The following is a 24,803-nucleotide window of genomic DNA, read 5'->3' on the forward strand; positions in this document are numbered from 1 at the left end:
TCCAGCAGGACAATGACCCTAAGTATACTGCTAAAGCAACACGTTGTGGTTTAAGGGGAAACATTTAAATGTCTTGGAATGGCCTAGTCAAAGGCCAGACCTCAATCCTATTGAAAATCTGTGGTATGACTTAAAGATTGCTGTACACCAGTGCAACCCATCCAACTTGAAGGAGCTGGAGCAGTTTTGCCTTGAAGAATGGGCAAAAATCCCAGTGGCTAGATGTGCCAAGCTTATAGAGACATACCCCAAGAGACTTGCAGCTATAATTGCTGCAAAAGGTGGCTCTACAAAGTATTGACATTTTTTTTGGGGGGGGAGGGTGAATAGTTATGCACGCTCAAGTTGTTTTTTGTTTGTTTCACAATCAAAAATATTTTGCATCTTCAAAGTGGTAGGCATGTTGTGTAAATCAAATTATACAAACCCCCCAAAAATCAATTTTAATTCCAAGTTGTAAGGCAACAAAATAGGAAAAATGTCAATGGGGGTTGAATACTTTCGCAAGCCACTGTAGGCTATCAATGATCCAAACAGGGGTTAGTTAACATGGAGTTTTGCAGAGGCAAATGACAAGGCAAGATCCAGGAGTCTGGCGAAATGTGGAAAAGCATCCTTCACTCCAAATGGACAGATCTGAGAGAGCTGAGGGTAAGTCTCAGAATTTCTGTCCTTTCAGTGAAGCTTGAGTCGAATGTATTCATGTGTGGCCTATCACCAAGTAGGAATGCTTTGTCGTGATTGTAAAAACATCAACGATCTCGTCAAAAAATATAATAAAAAAAAAAAAGAGCTCAGAACAACAGCATTCACTCCCATATCCTTAAAATCCAAAAACAAACTGGGAAATTTTTAAAAATAAATTAATCTTTCAAGTCATCTTCCCACAGGGTCGACTCCATCCCATGACCTCCAGCTTATCAGGGATTGGCTTAGACCTGGCCCCTTCATCTCAGGCAACCAATGAGCAGCCAGAGAGAGGGAGGCTGCTACTTGTTGCCATTGGTCAAAGTGTGGTTTCCTGTGCCTGTAGCTCCGCCCCCTTCGTCAGGGAAGGGGCGTGGACGAGGCGTGTGCTGCCCAAACCATCGACCTCTGAACCCTGACCTCTCTTGACCCCTAACCCCCATCCTGTCCTTGTGTTCTCAACCGTTGTCCTCCTCGTCCTCCATCTCTCCACCAGTCCTTCAAGACGTGCTGTTCTCTCCTTTTGCAGTATTCCCTTCTTCCTCTGGTTTGGTTTAGATTTCTTTAGTATTTCTTCATTTGTTTATCCTGTTATGTGTTATTCAAGTTTTCCTGTTTAAAAACAGATTTTGTAGTTGAGTTTTTTCGATGTGGTGATTCCCCAGCGGAGCTGGTATAATCTTTAGAACTCCCGCGGCGTGGGGCGGAGAGAGGAAGAGGCCGTCTGTCTATCTGTCCGTCTGTCTTCAGGTGTTGAAAGAGGAAAACTGACGTTCTTTGAGACTAGTATGTTTGTTTTTTGGTTAATGGATGAAGTAATCCACCGCAGGAACACAAGACTGGTTGAAGAGTGACGAGGGATGGACTGGCTGACTGGCGGAATCTGGATCAGCGTCTTATTTAAATGCTGAAAACTCCCCTGGAATGAAGAGGAGGGAGATTATCAGTTTGGAAGGGAGAGGAGGGAGATGATCAGTTTGGAATGAAGAGGAGAGAGATGATCAGTTTGGAAGGAGAGAGGAGAGAGATGATCAGTTTGGAAGGGAGAGGAGAGAGATGATCAGTTTGGAAGGGAGAGGAGAGAGATGATCAGTTTGGAAGGAGAGAGGAGAGAGATGATCAGTTTGGAAGGGAGAGGAGAGAGATGATCAGTTTGGAAGGGAGAGGAGAGAGATGATCAGTTTGGAAGGCAGAGAAGAGAGATGATCCGTTTGGAAGGGAGAGGAGGGAGATGATCAGTTTGGAAGGGAGAGGAGAGAGATGATCAGTTTGGAAGGGAGAGGAGAGAGATGATCAGTTTGGAAGGGAGAGGAGAGAGATGATCAGTTTGGAAGGGAGAGGAGAGAGATGATCAGTTTGGAAGGGAGAGGAGAGAGATGATCAGTTTGGAAGGAGAGAGGAGAGAGATGATCAGTTTGGAAGGGAGAGGAGAGAGATGATCAGTTTGGAAGGGAGAGGAGAGAGATGATCAGTTTGGAAGGCAGAGAAGAGAGATGATCCGTTTGGAAGGGAGAGGAGGGAGATGATCAGTTTGGAAGGGAGAGGAGAGAGATGATCAGTTTGGAAGGGAGAGGAGAGAGATGATCAGTTTGGAAGGGAGAGGAGAGAGATGATCAGTTTGGAAGGCAGAGGAGAGAGATGATCAGTTTGGAAGGGAGAGGAGAGAGATGATCAGTTTGGAAGGGAGAGGAGAGAGATGATCAGTTTGGAATGAAGAGGAGAGAGATGATCAGTTTGGAAGGGAGAGGAGAGAGATGATCAGTTTGGAATGAAGAGGAGAGAGATTATCAGTTTGGAAGGGAGAGGAGAGAGATGATCAGTTTGAAAGGGAGAGGAGAGAGATGATCAGTTTGGAAGGGAGAGGAGAGAGATGATCAGTTTGGAAGGGAGAGATGATCAGTTTGGAAGGCAGAGGAGAGAGATGATCAGTTTGGAAGGCAGAGGAGAGACGGCAGTACATTTCTCTTCTGATGTGCTAAATGATCCTTATTTATTGCGTCTGTGTTACAGTCCTATCTATTCTTTTAAAAGGCCAATAGTTATGTGAGCATATTTCAAATGGCAGTAACACTCTTTCCATGGAGAAATGATGGGACCCCCCAGTGTGTGTGTGTGTGTGTGTGTGTGTGTGTGTGTGTGTGTGTGTGTGTGTGTATGGCCCCTCACCGTATCCCCCCTGTATCGGGGTTTTGGGGGATGCACAGGCGTACAGGCTGAAGTCCTCCGTCTGGAACCCGGCTCGGTTCAGTGAGGGTTCCGAAGCGGAGCGGTGGATCTTGGGTAAAGAACGCGCCAGCAGCTCAATGGACGCCAGGATCTGACAAGAGGAGGTCAGAGGTTAAAGGTCACCACCAACAAATCAGGAGAAACACAGGAGGTTAGTAGGTCACCACTAGCCAATCACTTATCTCGAATCACTCGTCTCAAATAGGGACAAAGCTGACAGCAAAAGTAAGTCAGAGAACCTCAGCTGGGCTTTACAGCAGCTTTTAACACAGTGAGATGTTAGTGTGCTTTTATTTCTAATGCTCTGAGGCCACCTAGTGGTGGAACTAACACATGATCATTCATCCATACAAGTAAAACAACTCAAAGGCTCGGTCCCTACACTGGCTACCAGCCTTAACCACATCAGCAGGAACGGCTCAGTCCCTACACTGGCTACCAGCCTTAACCACATCAGCAGGAACGGCTCAGTCCCTACACTGGCTACCAGCCTTAACCACATCAGCAGGAACGGCTCAGTCCCTACACTGGCTACCAGCCTTAACCACATCAGCAGGAACGGCTCAGTCCCTACACTGGCTACCAGCCTTAACCACATCAGCAGGAACGGCTCAGTCCCTACACTGGCTACCAGCCTTAACCACATCAGCGGGAACGGCTCAGTCCCTACACTGGCTACCAGCCTTAACCACATCAGCAGGAATGGCTCAGTCCCTACACTGGCTACCAGCCTTAACCACATCAGCAGGAAGATCCTTCTAGTGAGGTGGATATCTTGGTCATTTTAAAACATTCAGCTCAGCCCCTGGCATTTATAGTGAAGTGGTCTCTATAGTTACCTGAGGGAATAGGGGTCGTTTCTATAGATACCTGAGGGAATAGGGGTTGTTTCTATAGATACCTGAGGGAATAGGGGTTGTTTCTATAGTTACCTTAGGGAATAGGGGTTGTTTCTATAGATACCTGAGGGAATAGGGGTTGTTTCTATAGTTACCTGAGGGAATAGGGGTTGTTTCTATAGTTACCTGATGGAATAGGGGTTGTTTCTATAGTTACCTGAGGGAATAGGGGTTGTTTCTATAGTTACCTGAGGGAATAGGGGTCGTTTCTATAGATACCTGAGGGAATAGGGTTAGTTTCTATAGTTACCTGAGGGAATAGGGGTTGTTTCTATAGTTACCTGAGGGAATAGGGGTTGTTTCCATAGTTACCTGAGGGAATAGGGGTCGTTTCTATAGATACCTGAGGGAATAGGGGTCGTTTCTATAGTTACCTGAGGGAATAGCGGTTGTTTCTATAGTTACCTGAGGGAATAGGGGTCGTTTCTATAGTTACCTGAGGGAATAGGGGTCGTTTCTATAGATACCTGAGGGAATAGGGGTCGTTTCTATAGTTACCTGAGGGAATAGGGGTCGTTTCTATAGTTACCTGAGGGAATAGGGGTCGTTTCTATAGATACCTGAGGGAATAGGGGTCGTTTCTATAGTTACCTGAGGGAATAGGGGTTGTTTCTATAGTTACCTGAGGGAATAGGGGTTGTTTCTATAGTTACCTGAGGGAATAGGGGTTGTTTCTATAGTTACCTGAGGGAATAGGGGTTGTTCCTATAGTTACCTGAGGGAATAGGGGTTGTTTCTATAGTTACCTGAGGGAATAGGGGTCGTTTCTATAGTTACCTGAGGGAATAGGGGTCGTTTCTATAGTTACCTGAGGGAATAGGGGTCGTTCCTCCCTCTTCTTCTTCATACAGTCAGCCATCAGCCTCCTCATGGCTTTAGGACAGTTGGAGCGCACCTTACTGAGGTCAGGAGACAGGTAGCCCCGACCCACCATGAAGATTATCTACAGGAGAGAGGTGGAGGGTTAGAGGTCAGAGGTTATGGGTAGGAGACAGGTATAGAACACCTTGCTCAGGTAGGGCAGAGCCCCAAGACATCAGCTCATAGAGAACATTATAAATGTATATTGTAGATGTATATAACAGTATTGATATATACCTGATCTCTGTTATTGATGTTGGAGTAGGGCAGAGCCCCAAGACATCAGCTCATAGAGAACATTATAAATGTATATTGTAGATGTATATAACAGTATTGATATATACCTGATCTCTGTTATTGATGTTGGAGTAGGGCAGAGCCCCAAGACATCAGCTCATAGAGAACATTATAAATGTATATTCTAGATGTATATAACAGTATTGATATCTACCTGATCTCTGTTATTGATGTTGGAGTAGGGCAGAGCCCCGGACATCAGCTCATAGAGAACTATCCCGAAGGCGTAAACGTCAGACTGGAAGCTGTATGGGTTCTTATCCTGCAAGCGGATCACTTCTGGGGCCTACAGGCAGACAGGGGGCAGCAGAGTCACACAGACGACCAGATATACAAGCCACACTGGCAGGGTTGGGGCTCAATTCCAGTCAATTCAGGAAGTACACCGACGTTCCAATTCTCTTCAATGCTTTTCAAAATGAGGAACATTTTTGGAATTGGAATTTGGTTTTACTTTCAGAATTGACTGGAATGTAAATGGAATTGACCCCAAACCAACCCTGCACACTGGGTCTCAAAAGTATTGTCCTTCAGTCTTTCCATCCTCACACCTCCCTCTCAAACCGCATTGGAGGACAAGATCTGAGGTCCCGCCCTTCAGACCCTCTCCTCCAATGAGTTTGTAGATGGAGGCCAGAAGAGGGTGACTAATTGTGTCCGAGCCAATGTCACATTAGACCGATGCATTTATTGCCTGTGTTCCTAAAAACAACTCATATCTGATCCTTTCAGATCAGCTCTAATAATGAAGAATAACGTAGATTGAATTCTCTCCCGCTTGACGTTTTCCTCTATTTTCAGGTTCTCCTCTTTCTCCCTGCAGTGTCACTCACCATCCACAGGATGGAGCCAGAGAGCTGTTCAAACTGGTGGGAGCCGCTCCAGCGTGACTTCACAGTGGCCAGGCCGAAGTCTCCGATCTTCACGGTCAGGTCCTCGTGCAGGAAGATGTCTGGGAGGGGAGGGGTTAAGGAAAAGAACGCAAAAGGGAGCTCTGTTTGGGAGACTCCTGTAAGACTGAACAGCTTTAAAAAAAACAGGGAACCATGGAGGTACCTGAGAGGGGAGGGGAGCTCTGTTTGGGAGACTCCTGTAAGACTGAACAGCTTTAAAAAAACAGGGAACCATGGAGGTACCTGAGAGGGGAGGGGAGCTCTGTTTGGGAGACTCCTGTAAGACTGAACAGCTTTTAAAAACAGGGAACCATGGCGGTACCTGAGAGGGGAGGGGAGCTCTGTTTGGGAGACTCCTGTAAGACTGAACAGCTTTAAAAAAACAGGGAACCATGGAGGTACCTGAGAGGGGAGGGGAGCTCTGTTTGGGAGACTCCTGTAAGACTGAACAGCTTTAAAAAACAGGGAACCATGGAGGTACCTGAGAGGGGAGGGGAGCTCTGTTTGGGAGACTCCTGTAAGACTGAACAGCTTTAAAAAAAAACAGGGAACCATGGCGGTACCTGAGAGGGGAGGGGAGCTCTGTTTGGGAGACTCCTGTAAGACTGAACAGCTTTAAAAAACAGGGAACCATGGCGGTACCTGAGAGGGGAGGGGAGCTCTGTTTGGGAGACTCCTGTAAGACTGAACAGCTTTAAAAAAAAACAGGGAACCATGGCGGTACCTGAGAGGGGAGGGGAGCTCTGTTTGGGAGACTCCTGTAAGACTGAACAGCTTTAAAAAACAGGGAACCATGGCGGTACCTGAGAGGAGGGGAGCTCTGTTTGGGAGACTCCTGTAAGACTGAACAGCTTTAAAAAAAACAGGGAACCATGGCGGTACCTGAGAGGGGAGGGGAGCTCTGTTTGGGAGACTCCTGTAAGACTGAACAGCTTTTAAAAAAACAGGGAACCATGGAGGTACCTGCTACATGCCAACTCGTCAACAACAACTAACACCGTCGCTTTTTCTTCCACTTGTCTAGTCTTTGTCCTACCTAGTTCCCTGAAGAGAAACGTACTGGAAGTTGCTGTGGATAACAGTGTCCTGCTAAATGACTCAAATGTAAAAACAGATCTGAACACAATACTATTTCCCATCAATGGCTTTCGTTTAGGTGACACAGCAGAGAGAGGTGATTATGACCACTTCGCCTTTATAAAAGGGGTCAAAAAAGGTCAGCCGGACTGTGAAAGGCTTGTTGGAACAGGTGAAAGGTCAGAGGTCAGAGAGGATACTGTTGCTCTTCAGGTCTCTATGGATGATGGATTTGGCGTGCAGGTAACTATGGAAGAAAACCACAACAATCCCAGGTTAGTTAGTAATCAATAACACTGGGTACAATAGACATAATTACACTCTCCTAACCTCCACTGTTACCAGTCTGTCCACGTTAAGACTCTCCTAACCTCCACTGTTACCAGTCTGTCCATGTTAAGACTCTCCTAACCTCCACTGTTACCAGTCTGTCCATGTTAAGACTCTCCTAACCTCCACTGAACCAGTCTGTCCATGTTAAGACTCTCCTAACCTCCACTGTTACCAGTCTGTCCATGTTAAGACTCTCCTAACCTCCACTGAACCAGTCTGTCCACGTTAAGACTCTCCTAACCTCCACTGTTACCAGTCTGTTCACGTTAAGACTCTCCTAACCTCCACTGTTACCAGTCTGTCCATGTTAAGACTCTCCTAACCTCCACTGTTACCAGTCTGTCCACGTTAAGACTCTCCTAACCTCCACTGTTACCAGTCTGTTCACGTTAAGACTCTCCTAACCTCCACTGTTACCAGTCTGTCCATGTTAAGACTCTCCTAACCTCCACTGTTACCAGTCTGTCCATGTTAAGACTCTCCTAACCTCCACTGAACCAGTCTGTCCATGTTAAGACTCTCCTAACCTCCACTGAACCAGTCTGTCCATGTTAAGACTCTCCTAACCTCCACTGTTACCAGTCTGTCCATGTTAAGACTCTCCTAACCTCCACTGTTACCAGTCTGTCCATGTTAAGACTCTCCTAACCTCCACTGTTACCAGTCTGTCCATGTTAAGACTCTCCTAACCTCCACTGTTACCAGTCTGTCCATGTTAAGACTCTCCTAACCTCCACTGAACCAGTCTGTCCATGTTAAGACTCTCCTAACCTCCACTGTTACCAGTCTGTCCATGTTAAGACTCTCCTAACCTCCACTGAACCAGTCTGTCCATGTTAAGTCTCTCCTAACCTCCACTGAACCAGTCTGTCCATGTTAAGACTCTCCTAACCTCCACTGTTACCAGTCTGTCCATGTTAAGACTCTCCTAACCTCCACTGTTACTAGTCTGTCCACGTTAAGACTCTCCTAACCTCCACTGTTACCAGTCTGTCCATGTTAAGACTCTCCTAACCTCCACTGTTACCAGTCTGTCCATGTTAAGACTCTCCTAACCTCCACTGAACCAGTCTGTCCATGTTAAGACTCTCCTAACCTCCACTGTTACCAGTCTGTCCATGTTAAGACTCTCCTAACCTCCACTGAACCAGTCTGTCCATGTTAAGACTCTCCTAACCTCCACTGTTACCAGTCTGTCCATGTTAAGACTCTCCTAACCTCCACTGTTACCAGTCTGTCCATGTTAAGACTCTCCTAACCTCCACTGTTACTAGTCTGTCCACGTTAAGACTCTCCTAACCTCCACTGTTACCAGTCTGTCCATGTTAAGACTCTCCTAACCTCCACTGTTACCAGTCTGTCCATGTTAAGACTCTCCTAACCTCCACTGAACCAGTCTGTCCATGTTAAGACTCTCCTAACCTCCACTGTTACCAGTCTGTCCATGTTAAGACTCTCCTAACCTCCACTGTTACCAGTCTGTCCACGTTAAGACTCTCCTAACCTCCACTGTTACCAGTCTGTCCACGTTAAGACTCTCCTAACCTCCACTGTTACCAGTCTGTCCATGTTAAGACTCTCCTAACCTCCACTGTTACCAGTCTGTCCATGTTAAGACTCTCCTAACCTCCACTGAACCAGTCTGTCCATGTTAAGACTCTCCTAACCTCCACTGTTACCAGTCTGTCCACGTTAAGACTCTCCTAACCTCCACTGTTACCAGTCTGTCCACGTTAAGACTCTCCTAACCTCCACTGTTACCAGTCTGTCCATGTTAAGACTCTCCCTAACCTCCACTGTTACCAGTCTGTCCATGTTAAGACTCTCCTAACCTCCACTGTTACCAGTCTATCCATGTTAAGACTCTCCTAACCTCCACTGTTACCAGTCTGTCCATGTTAAGACTCTCCTAACCTCCACTGTTACCAGTCTGTCCATGTTAAGACTCTCCTAACCTCCACTGTTACCAGTCTGTCCATGTTAAGACTCTCCTAACCTCCACTGTTACCAGTCTGTCCATGTTAAGACTCTCCTAACCTCCACTGTTACCAGTCTGTCCATGTTAAGACTCTCCTAACATCCACTGTTACCAGTCTGTCCATGTTAAGACTCTCCTAACCTCCACTGTTACCAGTCTGTCCATGTTAAGACTCTCCTAACCTCCACTGTTACCAGTCTGTCCATGTTAAGACTCTCCTAACCTCCACTGAACCAGTCTGTCCATGTTAAGACTCTCCTAACCTCCACTGTTACCAGTCTGTCCATGTTAAGACTCTCCTAACCTCCACTGAACCAGTCTGTCCATGTTAAGACTCTCCTAACCTCCACTGTTACCAGTCTGTCCATGTTAAGACTCTCCTAACCTCCACTGAACCAGTCTGTCCACGTTAAGACTCTCCTAACCTCCACTGTTACCAGTCTGTCCATGTTAAGACTCTCCTAACCTCCACTGTTACCAGTCTGTCCATGTTAAGACTCTCCTAACCTCCACTGTTACCAGTCTGTCCACGTTAAGACTCTCCTAACCTCCACTGTTACCAGTCTGTCCACGTTAAGACTCTCCTAACCTCCACTGTTACCAGTCTGTCCATGTTAAGACTCTCCTAACCTCCACTGTTACCAGTCTGTCCACGTTAAGACTCTCCTAACCTCCACTGTTACCAGTCTGTCCATGTTAAGACTCTCCTAACCTCCACTGTTACCAGTCTGTCCATGTTAAGACTCTCCTAACCTCCACTGTTACCAGTCTGTCCATGTTAAGACTCTCCTAACCTCCACTGTTACCAGTCTGTCCATGTTAAGACTCTCCTAACCTCCACTGTTACCAGTCTGTCCATGTTAAGACTCTCCTAACCTCCACTGTTACCAGTCTGTCCATGTTAAGACTCTCCTAACCTCCACTGTTACCAGTCTGTCCATGTTAAGACTCTCCTAACCTCCACTGGTTAAGACTCTCCTAACCTCCACTGTAGCAGAGTTCTGCAGGCACCTACAGTAGTTCAGAGGTTGGCTCATTTAAAATGCAGCTCTATCTGCTGTGTAGTGTTGGCCAGAGGCTGACTCATTTAAAATGCAGCTCTATCTGCTGTGTAGTGTTGGCCAGAGGCTGACTCATTTAAAATGCAGCTCTATCTGCTGTGTAGTGTTGGCCAGAGGCTGACTCATTTAAAATGCAGCTCTATCTGCTGTGTAGTGTTGGCCAGAGGCTGACTCATTTAAAATGCAGCTCTATCTGCTGTGTAGTGTTGGCCAGAGGCTGACTCATTTAAAATGCAGCTCTATCTGCTGTGTAGTGTTGGCCAGAGGTTGAGCACATCAACACCTTATCAAGACAGACAATAGAAAGGAGGCGAGTAGGAGAATCATGTGGTAGTGGACGAGCATGTGAGCCAGTGTCTGTGTCCCAGATGTCCCAACCTAAAGCCCTATGTTTGTGACTACTTTTTTTATATTTTTTAGGGAATAGGGTGCCATTTGGAACGCCGCAATCCAGTGTTGTTGTAGATGGACTCACTCCATGCCCTGTGCGGTCTGCCGGGCGATGTCTATCAGTTTGATCATCTCAAACTTGGTCTCTATGATGTGTAGGTGGTGGTAGAGGGAGGAGCCTTCACACCACTGGGTCACGATGGCTAGCTGAGGCTTGGTGGTGTAGCCCATGAACAGCAGGATGTTGACGTGACGCGTCTTCCTGTTAAGGGAGCAGAGGAGGAAATCAACAGCACTGAGAATGGAGCTTTCGTCTGTTCACCCAGCATGTTATTTCATCTGTTCACCCAGCATGTTATTTTACGACAGAACAGAAGCCATGTTATTTCACGACAGAACAGAAGCCATGTTATTTCACGACAGAACAGAAGCCATGCTATTTCACGACAGAACAGAAGCCATGCTATTTCACGACAGAACAGAAGCCATGCTATTTCACGACAGAACAGAAGCCATGTTTACACTATACTTGTTGGTTATATATCCCAACACACCTAATACCTGGAAGGTAGCAGTTTATTACCTAAAGTAAAACGAGTATCCTACAACTAGTGGTCCTGTGTATATGCCAAGCTTTTCTATACACGACTTAACCGTTAACGTGTCTTACCGGAGGACTCCCACTTCGTTCTTAAAGGCCTGTAGCTGCTGTGGGTTGGGAGCTGTAACGTTCAACATCTTCACCGCAACGTCACCGTGCCACTTGCCCTTGAAGACGGTCCCAAAGGATCCAGATCCTATCCTCTGACCCAGGGTGATCTGACCTTCTGGGATCTCCCAGTCATCGCTAGAGTCCCGTCTGCCCAGGGTTTTCTACAGGTGGGGGACAAACACACACACACACACACACACACACACACACACACGGAAGATGACTCTACTTCCTGCTCTACAACAATAGAGCCGGTGCAGTCTTAAAGTGGCAGCGCACGGTGAAGGCTCTGTGCATTTCACCACACTATTGTGTTAGTGTTTTACTAGCTCTTTTTCCAAGTAAATACCTGGTTATTTCTAGCCGTCTCGCCAACTCCTGTGTCTTTTTCCATGTAAATACCTGCTTATTTCTAGCTGTCTCGCCAACTCCTGTGTCTTTTTCCAAGTAAATACCTGGTTATTGCTAGCCGTCTCGCCAACTCCTGTGTCTTTTTCCAAGTAAATACCTGGTTATTTCTAGCTGTCTCGCCAACTCCTGTGTCTTTTTCCATGTAAATACCTGGTTATTTCTAGCAGTCTCGCCAACTCCTGTGTCTTTTTCCAAGTAAATACCTGGTCACTTCTAGCCGTCTCGCCAACTCCTATAGTCATTGTTTGGCATCTCCATCTTATTGTAAACTTATTGATCCTGCTTTGTGATGGACAACTCAGCTCTAAGAAGGTCTGTGTTCGTAACAGAGATATCTAACATGTCTCACCATCTTATTGCTTACTTATAAACCAGTCAGCTCTAAGAAGGTGTTTGTAACAGAGATATCTAACATGTCTCACCATCTTATTGCTTACTTATAAACCAGTCAGCTCTAAGAAGGTGTTTGTAACAGAGATATCTAACATGTCTCACCATCTTATTGCGGTCGTCAGACGAGGACGAGGACTTCCTCTCTCTCTGTGGACACGGAGACTTCTGAGGAGCCTTCACATTGGTCAATGAGCCAGGCAGCGAGGCCGGGGGCGTGGCCGACAGCCCTGCGGTCGACCCTATTGGAGGAGGAGGGGGAGGGAGGGGGTTAGAGGGGGGAGGAAAACAAAAAAAAAACAGAAAGATGAGGATGAGAAGAAACAGAGGACAAACAGAAGCCAGGCGGAAGAGGAGAAGGAGGAAGAGGAGGAAGAGGAGGAGGAAGAGGAGGAGGAAGAGGAGGAGGAGGCCGCCAGGGTTTGAGTGAAAGAGAGAAGGGATAAGCTCAATCCCAAATTGACCCCTAGACCCTATGCCCTGGGATCGACCCCTAGACCCCCATGAGATTATTGGATGGATCTAAAACAAAATAGTGAAACTTCCACCTAGCCTATCAGAGGACAAGTTGGAACTATTACCATATTGCTTCCACCTGTCAAAAATCTCAGATCTCCACAAGTGCATGGGGTCAATCATAGGGCGTAGGGTCTAGGGGTCAATCATAGGGCGTAGGGTCTAGGGGTCAATCATAGGGCGTGGGGTCTAGGGGTCAATCATAGGGCGTAGGGTCTAGGGGTCAATCATAGGGCGTAGGGTCTAGGGGTCAATCATAGGGCGTAGGGTCTAGGGGTCAATCATAGGGCGTAGGGTCTAGGGGGTCAATCATAGGGCATAGGGTCTAGGGGTCAATCACAGGGCGTAGGGTCTAGGGGTCAATCATAGGGCGTAGGGTCTAGGGGTCAATCATAGGGCATAGGGTCTAGGGGTCAATCACAGGGTCTAGGGGTCAATCACAGGGCGTAGGGTCTAGGGGTCAATCATAGGGCGTAGGGTCTAGGGTCAATCACAGGGCGTAGGGTCTAGGGGTCAATCATAGGGGCGTAGGGTCTAGGGTCAATCATAGGGCGTAGGGTCTAGGGGGTCAATCATAGGGCGTAGGGTCTAGGGGGTCAATCACAGGGCGTAGGGTCTAGGGGTCAATCATAGGGCGTAGGGTCAATCATAGGGTATAGGGTCTAGAGGTCAATCATAGGGTATAGGGTCTAGGGGTCAATCATAGGGCGTAGGGTCTAGGGGTCAATCATAGGGCGTAGGGTCAATCACAGGGCGTAGGGTCTAGGGGTCAATCATAGGGCATAGGGTCAATCATAGGGTATAGGGTCTAGGGGTCAATCATAGGGTATAGGGTCTAGGGGTCAATCATAGGGCGTAGGGTCTAGGGGTCAATCACAGGGCGTAGGGTCTAGGGGTCAATCATAGGGCGTAGGGTCTAGGGGTCAATCATAGGGCGTAGGGTCTAGGGGTCGATCACAGGGCAGGGTTCCCCTATAAGCGGCCCGCGGGTGATTTTATTTGGCCCCAAAATGTTCAGAGCAAAAATATTTTGTATTATTTTTATCTATAATTTTCATTCTTGGACAAAATACTAAAATCACCAGAAAATGAGCTCAAAGTGATTTAATTTAGGAAAATCTGTCCAAGTATTCCAATGCATAAATATAGAGGGATATGTGATCGTATCCCAATGTAATCAAGGTTTGAAATTATTCTGTTTTTCTCAAATATTATATCTGTTTGGGATTCTTGCGGTCAATTTGCAGTGTACAAATGATTTATAACCATGTTCCGGCGCCCCCTTACCATCAGCTCAAGGAAAAATCGTCCCACGGCTGAATGTAATTGGGGACCCTTGGCATAGGGTCCTGGGGTCTATTTGGGATTGGGCCATAGACTGGGTTTCAGAGAACAGGAGGGTTGAGGGAAGCCTGTGAGGTGTTGCGTCCTGGTGGTGTTTGGAGGTGGAGGTGTGGTGACACTGATGGTTTCTCAGAACTGATGGCTTGTACATTTTACCTAAGCCTAAACCTTTTCCTAACCCTTAACCTAATTCTCCTAACCTGCTACGTTAATTGTCCATCTAGCCACAACCGTAGAAGCCATCAGTTCCGAGAAACCATCAGTGTCAGCGGTGTGTGAAGGAGAGGGTGTTGCTGGAATAGGGGGGGTGGGTGCCTGGTGCAGTAGAGAACTCTGGGTAATGTAGTACTTTAACCTCATCCTCTACTTTATAACCAATACATCTCAATGTGGCTTCCAATATTGAATTTAAAAAAGACAAAAACCTACTGGAAGGTAGTTAAATACATTACACTATCAACTGCAGCCGGGTAGTTAATACATTACACTATCAACTGCAGCCGGGTAGTTAATACATTACACTATCAACTGCAGCCGGGTAGTTAATACATTACACTATCAACTGCAGCCGGGTAGTTAATACATTACATTATCAACTGCAGCCGGGTAGTTAAATACATTACACTATCAACTGCAGCCGGGTAGTTAATACATTACACTATCAACTGCAGCCGGGTAGTTAATACATTACACCATCAACTGCAGCCGGGTAGTTAATACATTACACTATCAACTGCAGCCGGGTAGTTAATACATTACACTATCAACTGCAGCCGGGTAGTTAAATACATTACACTATCAACTGCAGCCGGGTAGTTAAATACATTACACTATCAACTGCAGCCGGGTAGTTAATACATTACACTATCAACTGCAGCCGGGTAGTTAAATACATTACACTATCAACTGCAGCCGGGTAGTTAATACATTACACTATCAACTGCAGCCGGGTAGTTAATACATTACACTATCAACTGCAGCCGGGTAGTTAATACATTACACTATCAACTGCAGCCGGGTAGTTAATACATTACACTATCAACTGCAGCCGGGTAGTTAATACATTACACTATCAACCGCAGCCGGGTAGTTAATACATTACACTATCAACCGCAGCCGGGTAGTTAATACATTACACTATCAACTGCAGCTCAAATATCACCCTGTTCTTGGTAAGTCAGTTCTGAGGACATTTAGAAAATGGGTGCAGTAGAGAACTCTGGGTAATGTAGTACTTTAACCTCATCCTCTACTTTATAACCAATACATCTCAATGTGGCTTCCAATATTGAATTAAAAAAAGACAAAAACCTACTGGAAGGTAGTTAAATACATTACACTATCAACTGCAGCCGGGTAGTTAAATACATTACACTATCAACTGCAGCCGGGTAGTTAAATACATTACACTATCAACTGCAGCCGGGTAGTTAATACATTACACTATCAACTGCAGCCCGGGTAGTTAATACATTACACTATCAACTGCAGCCGGGTAGTTAATACATTACACTATCAACTGCAGCCGGGTAGTTAATACATTACACTATCAACTGCAGCCGGGTAGTTAATACATTACACTATCAACTGCAGCCGGGTAGTTAATACATTACACTATCAACTGCAGCCGGGTAGTTAATACATTACACTATCAACCCGCAGCCGGGTAGTTAATACATTACACTATCAACTGCAGCCGGGTAGTTAAATACATTACACTATCAACCCGCAGCCGGGTAGTTAATACATTACACTATCAACTGCAGCCGGGTAGTTAATACATTATACTATCAACTGCAGCCGGGTAGTTAATACATTACACTATCAACTGCAGCCGGGTAGTTAATACATTACACTATCAACTGCAGCCGGGTAGTTAATACATTACACTATCAACTGCAGCCGGGTAGTTAATACATTACACTATCAACTGCAGCCGGGTAGTTAAATACATTACACTATCAACTGCAGCCGGGTAGTTAATACATTACACTATCAACTGCAGCCGGGTAGTTAATACATTACACTATCAACTGCAGCCGGGTAGTTAATACATTACACTATCAACTGCAGCCGGGTAGTTAATACATTACACTATCAACTGCAGCCGGGTAGTTAAATACATTACACTATCAACTGCAGCCGGGTAGTTAATACATTACACTATCAACTGCAGCCGGGTAGTTAATACATTACACTATCAACTGCAGCCGGGTAGTTAATACATTACACTATCAACTGCAGCCGGGTAGTTAATACATTACACTATCAACTGCAGGTAGTTAATACATTACACTATCAACTGCAGCCGGGTAGTTAATACATTACACTATCAACTGCAGCCGGGTAGTTAATACATTACACTATCAACTGCAGACGGGTAGTTAATACATTACACTATCAACTGCAGCCGGGTAGTTAAATACATTACACTATCAACTGCAGCCGGGTAGTTAATACATTACACTATCAACTGCAGCCGGGTAGTTAATACATTACACTATCAACTGCAGACGGGTAGTTAATACATTACACTATCAACTGCAGCCGGGTAGTTAAATACATTACACTATCAACTGCAGCCGGGTAGTTAATACATTACACTATCAACTGCAGGTAGTTAATACATTACACTATCAACTGCAGCCGGGTAGTTAATACATTACACTATCAACTGCAGCCGGGTAGTTAATACATTACACTATCAACCCGCAGCCGGGTAGTTAATACATTACACTATCAACTGCAGCCGGGTAGTTAATACATTACACTATCAACCCGCAGCCGGGTAGTTAATACATTACACTATCAACTGCAGCCGGGTAGTTAATACATTACACTATCAACTGCAGCCGGGTAGTTAATACATTACACTATCAACTGCAGCCGGGTAGTTAATACATTACACTATCAACTGCAGCCGGGTAGTTAATACATTACACTACGGGTAGTTAATACATTACACTATCAACTGCAGCCGGGTAGTTAAATACATTACACTATCAACTGCAGCCGGGTAGTTAATACATTACACTATCAACCCGCAGCCGGGTAGTTAAATACATTACACTATCAACTGCAGCCGGGTAGTTAATACATTACACTATCAACTGCAGCCGGGTAGTTAATACATTACACTATCAACTGCAGCCGGGTAGTTAATACATTACACTATCAACTGCAGCCGGGTAGTTAATACATTACACTATCAACTGCAGCCGGGTAGTTAATACATTACACTACGGGTAGTTAATACATTACACTATCAACTGCAGCCGGGTAGTTAATACATTACACTATCAACTGCAGCCGGGTAGTTAAATACATTACACTATCAACTGCAGCCGGGTAGTTAATACATTACACTATCAACTGCAGGTAGTTAATACATTACACTATCAACTGCAGCCGGGTAGTTAAATACATTACACTATCAACTGCAGCCGGGTAGTTAAATACATTACACTATCAACTGCAGCCGGGTAGTTAATACATTACACTATCAACTGCAGGTAGTTAATACATTACACTATCAACTGCAGCCGGGTAGTTAATACATTACACTATCAACTGCAGCCGGGTAGTTAAATACATTACACTATCAACTGCAGCTCATAAATCCCCCTGTTCTTGGTCAGTCAGTTCTGAGGACATTTAGAAATTGTTCTATACATCTATAGTGCACTTTACTAGTCCCTGATCAGGGTATCTCAGATCTAGGATCAGTTTAGCCTTTTAGATCATAAATGAATGAGAATATATGGACAGATCCTAGATCCCCCCTCCTACTCTGAGACGCTTTATGGATACAGGCCCTGAGGCACACAAGTATAACCTCCCATATGAGAGTTTTTGGAAGCAGAGGGGGCGGGGGGGGCGTAGTGGCAGTGTGAGGGGTCAAAGAGTGAAGCGTGAAACACAGACAGACAGTGGAGGCCAAAACACAGGTGGCAGTGAGGACACACAATACACACACACAATACACACACACAATACACACACACAATACACACACACCACACAGAGGCCTAGCTACCTCGGAACACAGGCTCGGACTCAAAATCAAAGACTATGTCATTGGGGTAGGAGTATAGGAGGGGGCTTGAGGTCCGTGTTCGGTGCTTCCTCAAGCAGCGGGCGGGTGGGTGAGTCTGCAGGGGGGGCTGCAGGGGGTGGGGGGGTGGGGGAGAGAGACACACAGCAGGATCACTGGCCCTGAAGACAGGCTACTGGACCCACCTGACCCCACTTCTCTACGGTACCTACTGTAGGCCCGATCCAATATGGCCGCCCAGATGCTGTGTCGCACCCTACTTTTGGCCACAGCCCCAATGAGTGCAAATGAGGGGGAATAGTGTACAAAATCTGTCTCGAAGGACCAGTAGAAAGTTAAGGAGTTTTTTTTCCCACACACATTATCACTGGCCAAAAGTAGTGCACTAGATACGGAGTAGTTTACCATTTGAGACTGGCCCATAGTAAGTAGTGTACACTCTTCCAGAGGGAGCATGGGATGGGCAGTGGAATCAGAGAACGTCAGGGGAAATAAAGGGTAGACAGCTCTCTTAAAGGGAAGTCTCCTTAAAAGGGACAGAGCCATTGTTTTACAGTCTAAGGACAAATATTCTGAATATGCATCGTGTAGAAATTGAAAGTCAGACTGGACAAAATGAGCTTCTAGGGCTTCGTAAAGACAAGAGAACGCAGACGCAGGGTGGGAGGAAGACTTGTTGATTGAATGACAGTCCTGATGATGATGATGATGATCAGTTTCCTTACCTCCTTCTGACCTCTGTAAACCTTGGTCTCGAATCAAGTCCTGGAAGAAAGAAAGGAGAGAAAGGAAGGAAGGAAGGAAGGAAGGAAGGAAGGAAGGAAGGAAGGAAGGAAGGAAGGAAGGAAGGAAGGAAGGAAGGAAGGAAGGAAGGAAGGAAGGAAGGAAGGAAGGAAATAAAAGAGGGAATCACAATACTGTGAAGATTCTCGACCAACACTACAGATTGTGTTATATCTTGATATAACACTTCAAGTGGAACTGACAGCATTTTAACTACTTTGCAGATATGAAACGGACAATCATAATGTCAGTCAAAAATATCAAATTCCCAGTTTATGCTACAAAACCAACTTTATAAGACGTTTTAAAAATAGGTTCTATTTGACTCAACGTTTCATGGCGTACACTAAGGAATTGTTGGCAGAATAGATGGATGCAGTTCAATGCATGATTAATATAATTAACCAATACATTGCTTGGTAGTCCAATAAATATTGCTATCAAGTTGTAAATCACAGTTGGCCTGGTACCATTCGGAATGCACTGTTTCAGTTTCAATGGCTCAATATTTTGGACAAAAACGGACGAATGTAACTAAGGCTGGGAATGTCAATACAATCAAACTAGCAAGGGTAATGATCACAAGTCAGTCATTTTACAGTCATAACATGGCTAATAGGCTAGCGTATCTATTTATGTATCAAGCTAAAAACACGGAGCCTAACGTTAGCTAGATAGCTGCTCGGAAGATGTCATGTCATTGGAGGAGTGGGCGAGTGACTGACTTTTTCCCCTCACATCGTTTTTCGGTGGCTATACACAGCTAGATGCAGGTGTCATTTGGTTAGCTAGCAAGAACTTGAACGACTGCTAACCAGTTTGCATATCTCTTGCGTTCGCAGATTCAGAGCGCAGAATAACCGATGAAATTATGACCGCGCAACATCCGCTGAATATGACCGTGCCAGTAAACGTAGGCAAAAAAGTAAGTTAGTCACAAACGCTCTAGATAACACGTAAACAGCCTAACCAGCTCAGCTAGGACGAGTCAAAATGGTCAAGAGTAAGGTGTTCTCTCATTTGTGTCTGGAAGTAGCTAGTTAGCAAGCTAGCCAACATTAGCCAGTTAGCTTTGGTGCTTGGTTGGGACAAGCATGCATTGGCAGGCAAGCTGTGGAAGGGCGAGGAGGCTACAATTCCCCATCGCGTATCAGTGCAATTTTGACGGCCCACTATCTGAAAAAAGTTAGAGAGGGTTTGTCTAAAGTTCCTTCGTTATATGTTAGCTCATATTTCTCTGGCTAGCATTAGTTGTTAATCTTTTTGTTGTTGATGTTCATAACTGAGGGAGAGAGTGGCTACCTTTTCATGGTTGTTTGATCAATAGGACTGTAAAGTTCCCAAATGTAAGAGGACTACCTGGTATATACATATTTGGGGGTGTATATGAACAGATTTGAATGAGATTTAATTTTGCTAAAATGCTGTCAGTTCCTTTTTAAGTATGACTTAATACGGTTCTATGTTGTATTTAGCCAAGCACCCAGATGAGCACCCCATTCACAAGAAGCCTTTTACCAGCGCTGGCACATAAACATTCTACAGTAGCAGTACTACTTGTCTCCAGCGGGGGCAGTGTGAGCTATCAGACCCAGACAGAAGGGATGGTGGACTCACGTCTATGTTGACGGGTTCGATGGTGTTGATATGGACATTGGGAGCGGAGGAGGAGCGGTCTCTCTGGCCAAACTGGTTCCTGTGGTCCTCTTCTCCGGGCCTGAAATTCTGGGGGATCGGGATGGACTTGGACGGGGACACACTGGCATGGCACAGGGACCTGGGGGTTAGAGAGAGAGGTCAGGGGTCAGAGAGGATGGGGGTTGAAACTCTGGGTGATGGACGGGGACACACTGGTGTGGCACAGGGACCTGGGGGTCAGAGAGAGAGGTCAGGGGTCAGAGAGGATGGGGGTTGAAACTCTGGGGGATGGATTTGGACGGGGACACACTGGTGTGGCACAGGGACCTGGAGGTCAGAGAGAAAGGTCAGGGGTCAGAGAGGATGGGGGTTGAAACTCTGGGGGATGGATTTGGACGGGGGGCACACTGGTGTGGCACAGGGACCTGGAGGTCAGAGAGAGGTCAGGGGTCAGAGAGGATGGGGGTTGAAACTCTGGGGGATGGACATGGACACACTGGTGTGGCACAGGGACCTGGGGGTCAGAGAGAGGTCAGGGGTCAGAGAGGATGGGGGTTGAAACTCTGGGGGATGGACTTGGACGGGGACACACTGGTGTGGCACAGGGACCTGGAGGTTAGACAGAGGTTAAGAGGGGAGGACAGGGTGGGTCCATCTCACTGGGGACATTTGGCACAGCATTAGCAGAGAGTCCAGTCTACGTTGAATCTAGCAAGGAGATATGAGATTATCAAGGCTGTGCTGCAGTAGTCTTAAATGGCTTCCTTTCCTCACCTCCTTTCCTTCAACTGTGCTGAGGTGAGAATGGGATCAGGACAGGTGTCAGACAGTTCTCAGGTGTGAGACTCACCCAGTGGAGTCGGACGGGGGCAGTGAAGGGTAGGCCACGGTCACATGGGTTAGGATTAGAGGTCAGGGTTAGGGGTTAACTCACCCAGTGGAGTCGGACGGGGGGCAGTGAGGGGCAGACCTCGGACACGGGGGTGGTGCCCTCTGATGACACCTCCTCCTGGGTGATGGGGTGGTGCTCAAAGAACTTGGACACCAGCAACAAACTGCAGACCCAACCAAGACCCAACATACAGGTTAGAACTGAACATTAAGATATACTTTCATTTGTCTTTTGCTTTTACCCCCCCGATTTACACACACATACAAAAACTAAAAATAACTTGGATACTAGCAATAAGCTGGTGTCCAACTTCAGTCTCGGGGACAGATCACGCCAACTTCAGTCTCAAACAATGAAAAACAACACTTGCTTGCAACCTACAGAATGACATAACTCAACACCAACTTCCCACCCCCACTCTTCTCCAATGACTTAAAAACGATTCATTTCGATGGATAACTTACTCCAGCTGGTCGTAGTTGGCGACATGAGCGGCACCTCTGTGCTGCAGCGCTGATGGAACTTATAGCCACACGTCTGACATCGGAACCCCTGGAACAGAAGCTTCCGGCAAAAATCACAGAACGCCAACGTAAAGAACGTCTTCCTCACCTGGGGGAACAGACATGAACAGAGAGAGAGAGAGACAGAGACAGAGACAGAGACAGAGACAGAGACAGAGACAGAGACAGAGACAGAGACAGAGACAGAGACAGAGACAGAGACAGAGACAGAGACAGAGACAGAGACAGAGACAGAGAGAGAGAGAGAGACAGAGACAGAGAGAGAGAGAGACAGAGAGAGAGACAGAGAGAGAGAGAGAGAGTGAGAGAGAGAGTGAGAGAGAGAGAGAGAGAGAGAGAGAGAGAGAGTGGGGGAGAGAGAGAGAAAGAGAGAGGGAGAGAGAGAGAGGGAGAGAGAGAGACAGAGACAGAGAGCGAGACAGAGAGCGAGACAGAGAGCGAGACAGAGAGAGACAGAGACAGAGACAGAGACAGAGAGAGAGAGAGAGAGAGAGAGAGAGAGAGAGAGAGAGAGAGAGAGAGAGAGACCCTGTTAGAGAATCCAGTGGGAACGTTAGGGAGGACGTTGGTTGTCCCTTCTGTCGCATCCATTAAAGAAATATGACTTGTCTTTGTGTCTGTTGCCATGTGAGGCTCATCTCCATTTTCTTCTTCTATTGTGTTTGTAAAAAAGTGTAAAGCCAATATTGGATTATTTACCGCCACCTGCTGGACTCCTGAACCAAATATTGTGCGTCAAATCTATTGTGGCCACTAGATGGCAGTGATATATAGCTTAAAAAGACATTTACAAACCAAAAGGCGATCAAATTTGAAGAAGACGATGCTCTGATCCATAAGGGAATCCAACCCATAGGATTCCCAACCCAGTTGACTAATTAAAAAAATGGTGGAAGCCCTCAAAGGTGATGTCCATGTTAAAACAAGTTATTTCCTTCTAGAGCCCTCTATTGCTATTGTGAATGCTCATGTTCCAATCATTGGAGGACACTGGAGGTCCAGTTTTTCCTTTCATTCAGTGAATGAACCTGCTCTGATATATCAACAGTTTATTTGCCTGGTCTACATGCATGGCCAGAAACAAACATGAGGGTCAACTCAACAATGGACTGAACCTTGAACTGTTTGGTCAGTTCCTCCTTCTCTAGTTAGTATTTCTAGTGGCTTTTCCCAGTAACATCCCACCGCAGTCCCAGCTGGTTCTATGAATCCGGTTCCATAGTTCCGGTTCCATAGTTCCGGTTCCATAGTTCCGGTTCCATAGTTCCACACTGAACAAAAATATAGATGCAACATGTAAAGCGTTGGTCCCATGTTTCATGAGCTGAAATAAAAAAAATCCCAGAAATGGACCATATGCATCCCTATTAGTGAGCATTTCTCCTTTGACAATATAATCCATCCACCTGACAGATTTGGCACATCAAGAAGCTGATTAAACAGCATAATCATTACACAGGTGCACCTTGTGCTGGGGACAATAAAAGGCCACTTTAAAAATGTGCAGTTTTGTCACACAACACAATGCCACAGATGTCTCAAGTTTTGAGGGCGCGTGCAACTGGAATGCTGACTGCAGGAATGTCCACCAGAGCTGTTGCCAGAGAATTGAATGTTGATTTCTCTACCATAAGCCGCCTCCAACGTCGTTTTAGAGAATTTGGCAGTATGTCCAACCGGCCTCACAACCGCAGACCAAAACTAATTCTGATTGGTTGGGCCTGGCTCCCCAGTGGGTGGGCCTGGCTCCCCAGTGGGCGGGCCTATGCCCTCCCAGGCCCACACACGGCTGTGCCCCTGCCCAGTCATGCCAAATTGTAGTTCTAGAGTTCCAGTTATACTCACAAAGTTGTGTGTGGTCAGCGGAACGTTCTCCAGCACTTCCACGTGTAGCTCCTCCCCCGTCAGCCAGGAGATGTCTGTGTCCCAGCCTAGAGGCTTCTTCTCTCTGAGACAGGTGACAGGAAGAGGAGGTAACTGGGTTGCGGTTGAGTTTAGTACACATTAGGGTCATTATTGTAGAAGAGAATGCGTTCTCAATGATTTACCTTGTCAAACAAAGTACAATAAAATATAGCTGAATTGTGTCACTGTGTCCTATACATTGACCTCATACTGTGTCCTATACATTGACCTCATACTGTGTCCTATACATTGACCTCTCATACTGTGTCCTATACATTGACCTCTCATACTGTGTCCTATACATTGACCTCATACTGTGTCCTATACATTGACCTCATACTGTGTCCTATACATTGACCTCATACTGTATCCTATACATTGACCTCATACTGTGTCCTATACATTGACCTCATACTGTGTCCTATACATTGACCTCATTCTGTGTCCTATACATTGACCTCATACTGTGTCCTATACATTGACCTCTTATACTGTGTCCTATACATTGACCTCTTATACTGTGTCCTATACATTGACCTCATACTGTGTCCTATACATTGACCTCATACTGTGTCCTATACATTGACCTCATACTGTGTCCTATACATTGACCTCATACTGTGTCCTATACATTGACCTCTTATAGTGTGTCCTATACATTGACCTCTTATACTGTGTCCTATACATTGACCTCTTATACTGTGTCCTATACATTGACCTCATACCGTGTCCTATACATTGACCTCTCATACTGTGTCCTATACATTGACCTCATACTGTGTCCTATACATTGACCTCATACTGTGTCCTATACATTGACCTCATACTGTGTCCTATACATTGACCTCTTATACTGTGTCCTATACATTGACCTCTCATACCGTGTCCTATACATTGACCTCTTATACTGTGTCCTATACATTGTTCTCTCA

At 45.9% G+C, this 24,803-nt stretch overlaps 1 protein-coding gene across 1 annotated transcript in view; it reads right to left on the bottom strand.

Moving 5' to 3' along the window:
• Positions 1-1,261: 1,261 nt before the first annotated feature.
• The window catches only part of LOC123480947 (serine/threonine-protein kinase B-raf-like), a 51,677-nt gene continuing 28,135 nt past the window's right edge, over positions 1,262-24,803 (bottom strand). Inside the window, 16 exon segments of the mRNA XM_045216670.1 lie at positions 1,262-1,606; positions 2,854-3,004; positions 4,621-4,755; positions 5,125-5,256; positions 5,804-5,922; positions 7,141-7,187; positions 10,788-10,964; positions 11,373-11,575; positions 12,321-12,457; positions 18,855-18,894; positions 20,530-20,689; positions 21,485-21,504; positions 21,506-21,605; positions 21,907-21,928; positions 21,931-22,054; positions 23,812-23,914. Of these exon segments, the coding sequence (XP_045072605.1) occupies positions 1,584-1,606; positions 2,854-3,004; positions 4,621-4,755; positions 5,125-5,256; positions 5,804-5,922; positions 7,141-7,187; positions 10,788-10,964; positions 11,373-11,575; positions 12,321-12,457; positions 18,855-18,894; positions 20,530-20,689; positions 21,485-21,504; positions 21,506-21,605; positions 21,907-21,928; positions 21,931-22,054; positions 23,812-23,914 (1,693 nt within the window). The 3' untranslated portion in view covers positions 1,262-1,583.

This window comes from Coregonus clupeaformis, unplaced genomic scaffold (assembly GCF_020615455.1).
Source record: "Coregonus clupeaformis isolate EN_2021a unplaced genomic scaffold, ASM2061545v1 scaf0771, whole genome shotgun sequence".
Classification (NCBI taxonomy): Eukaryota; Metazoa; Chordata; class Actinopteri; order Salmoniformes; family Salmonidae; genus Coregonus; species Coregonus clupeaformis.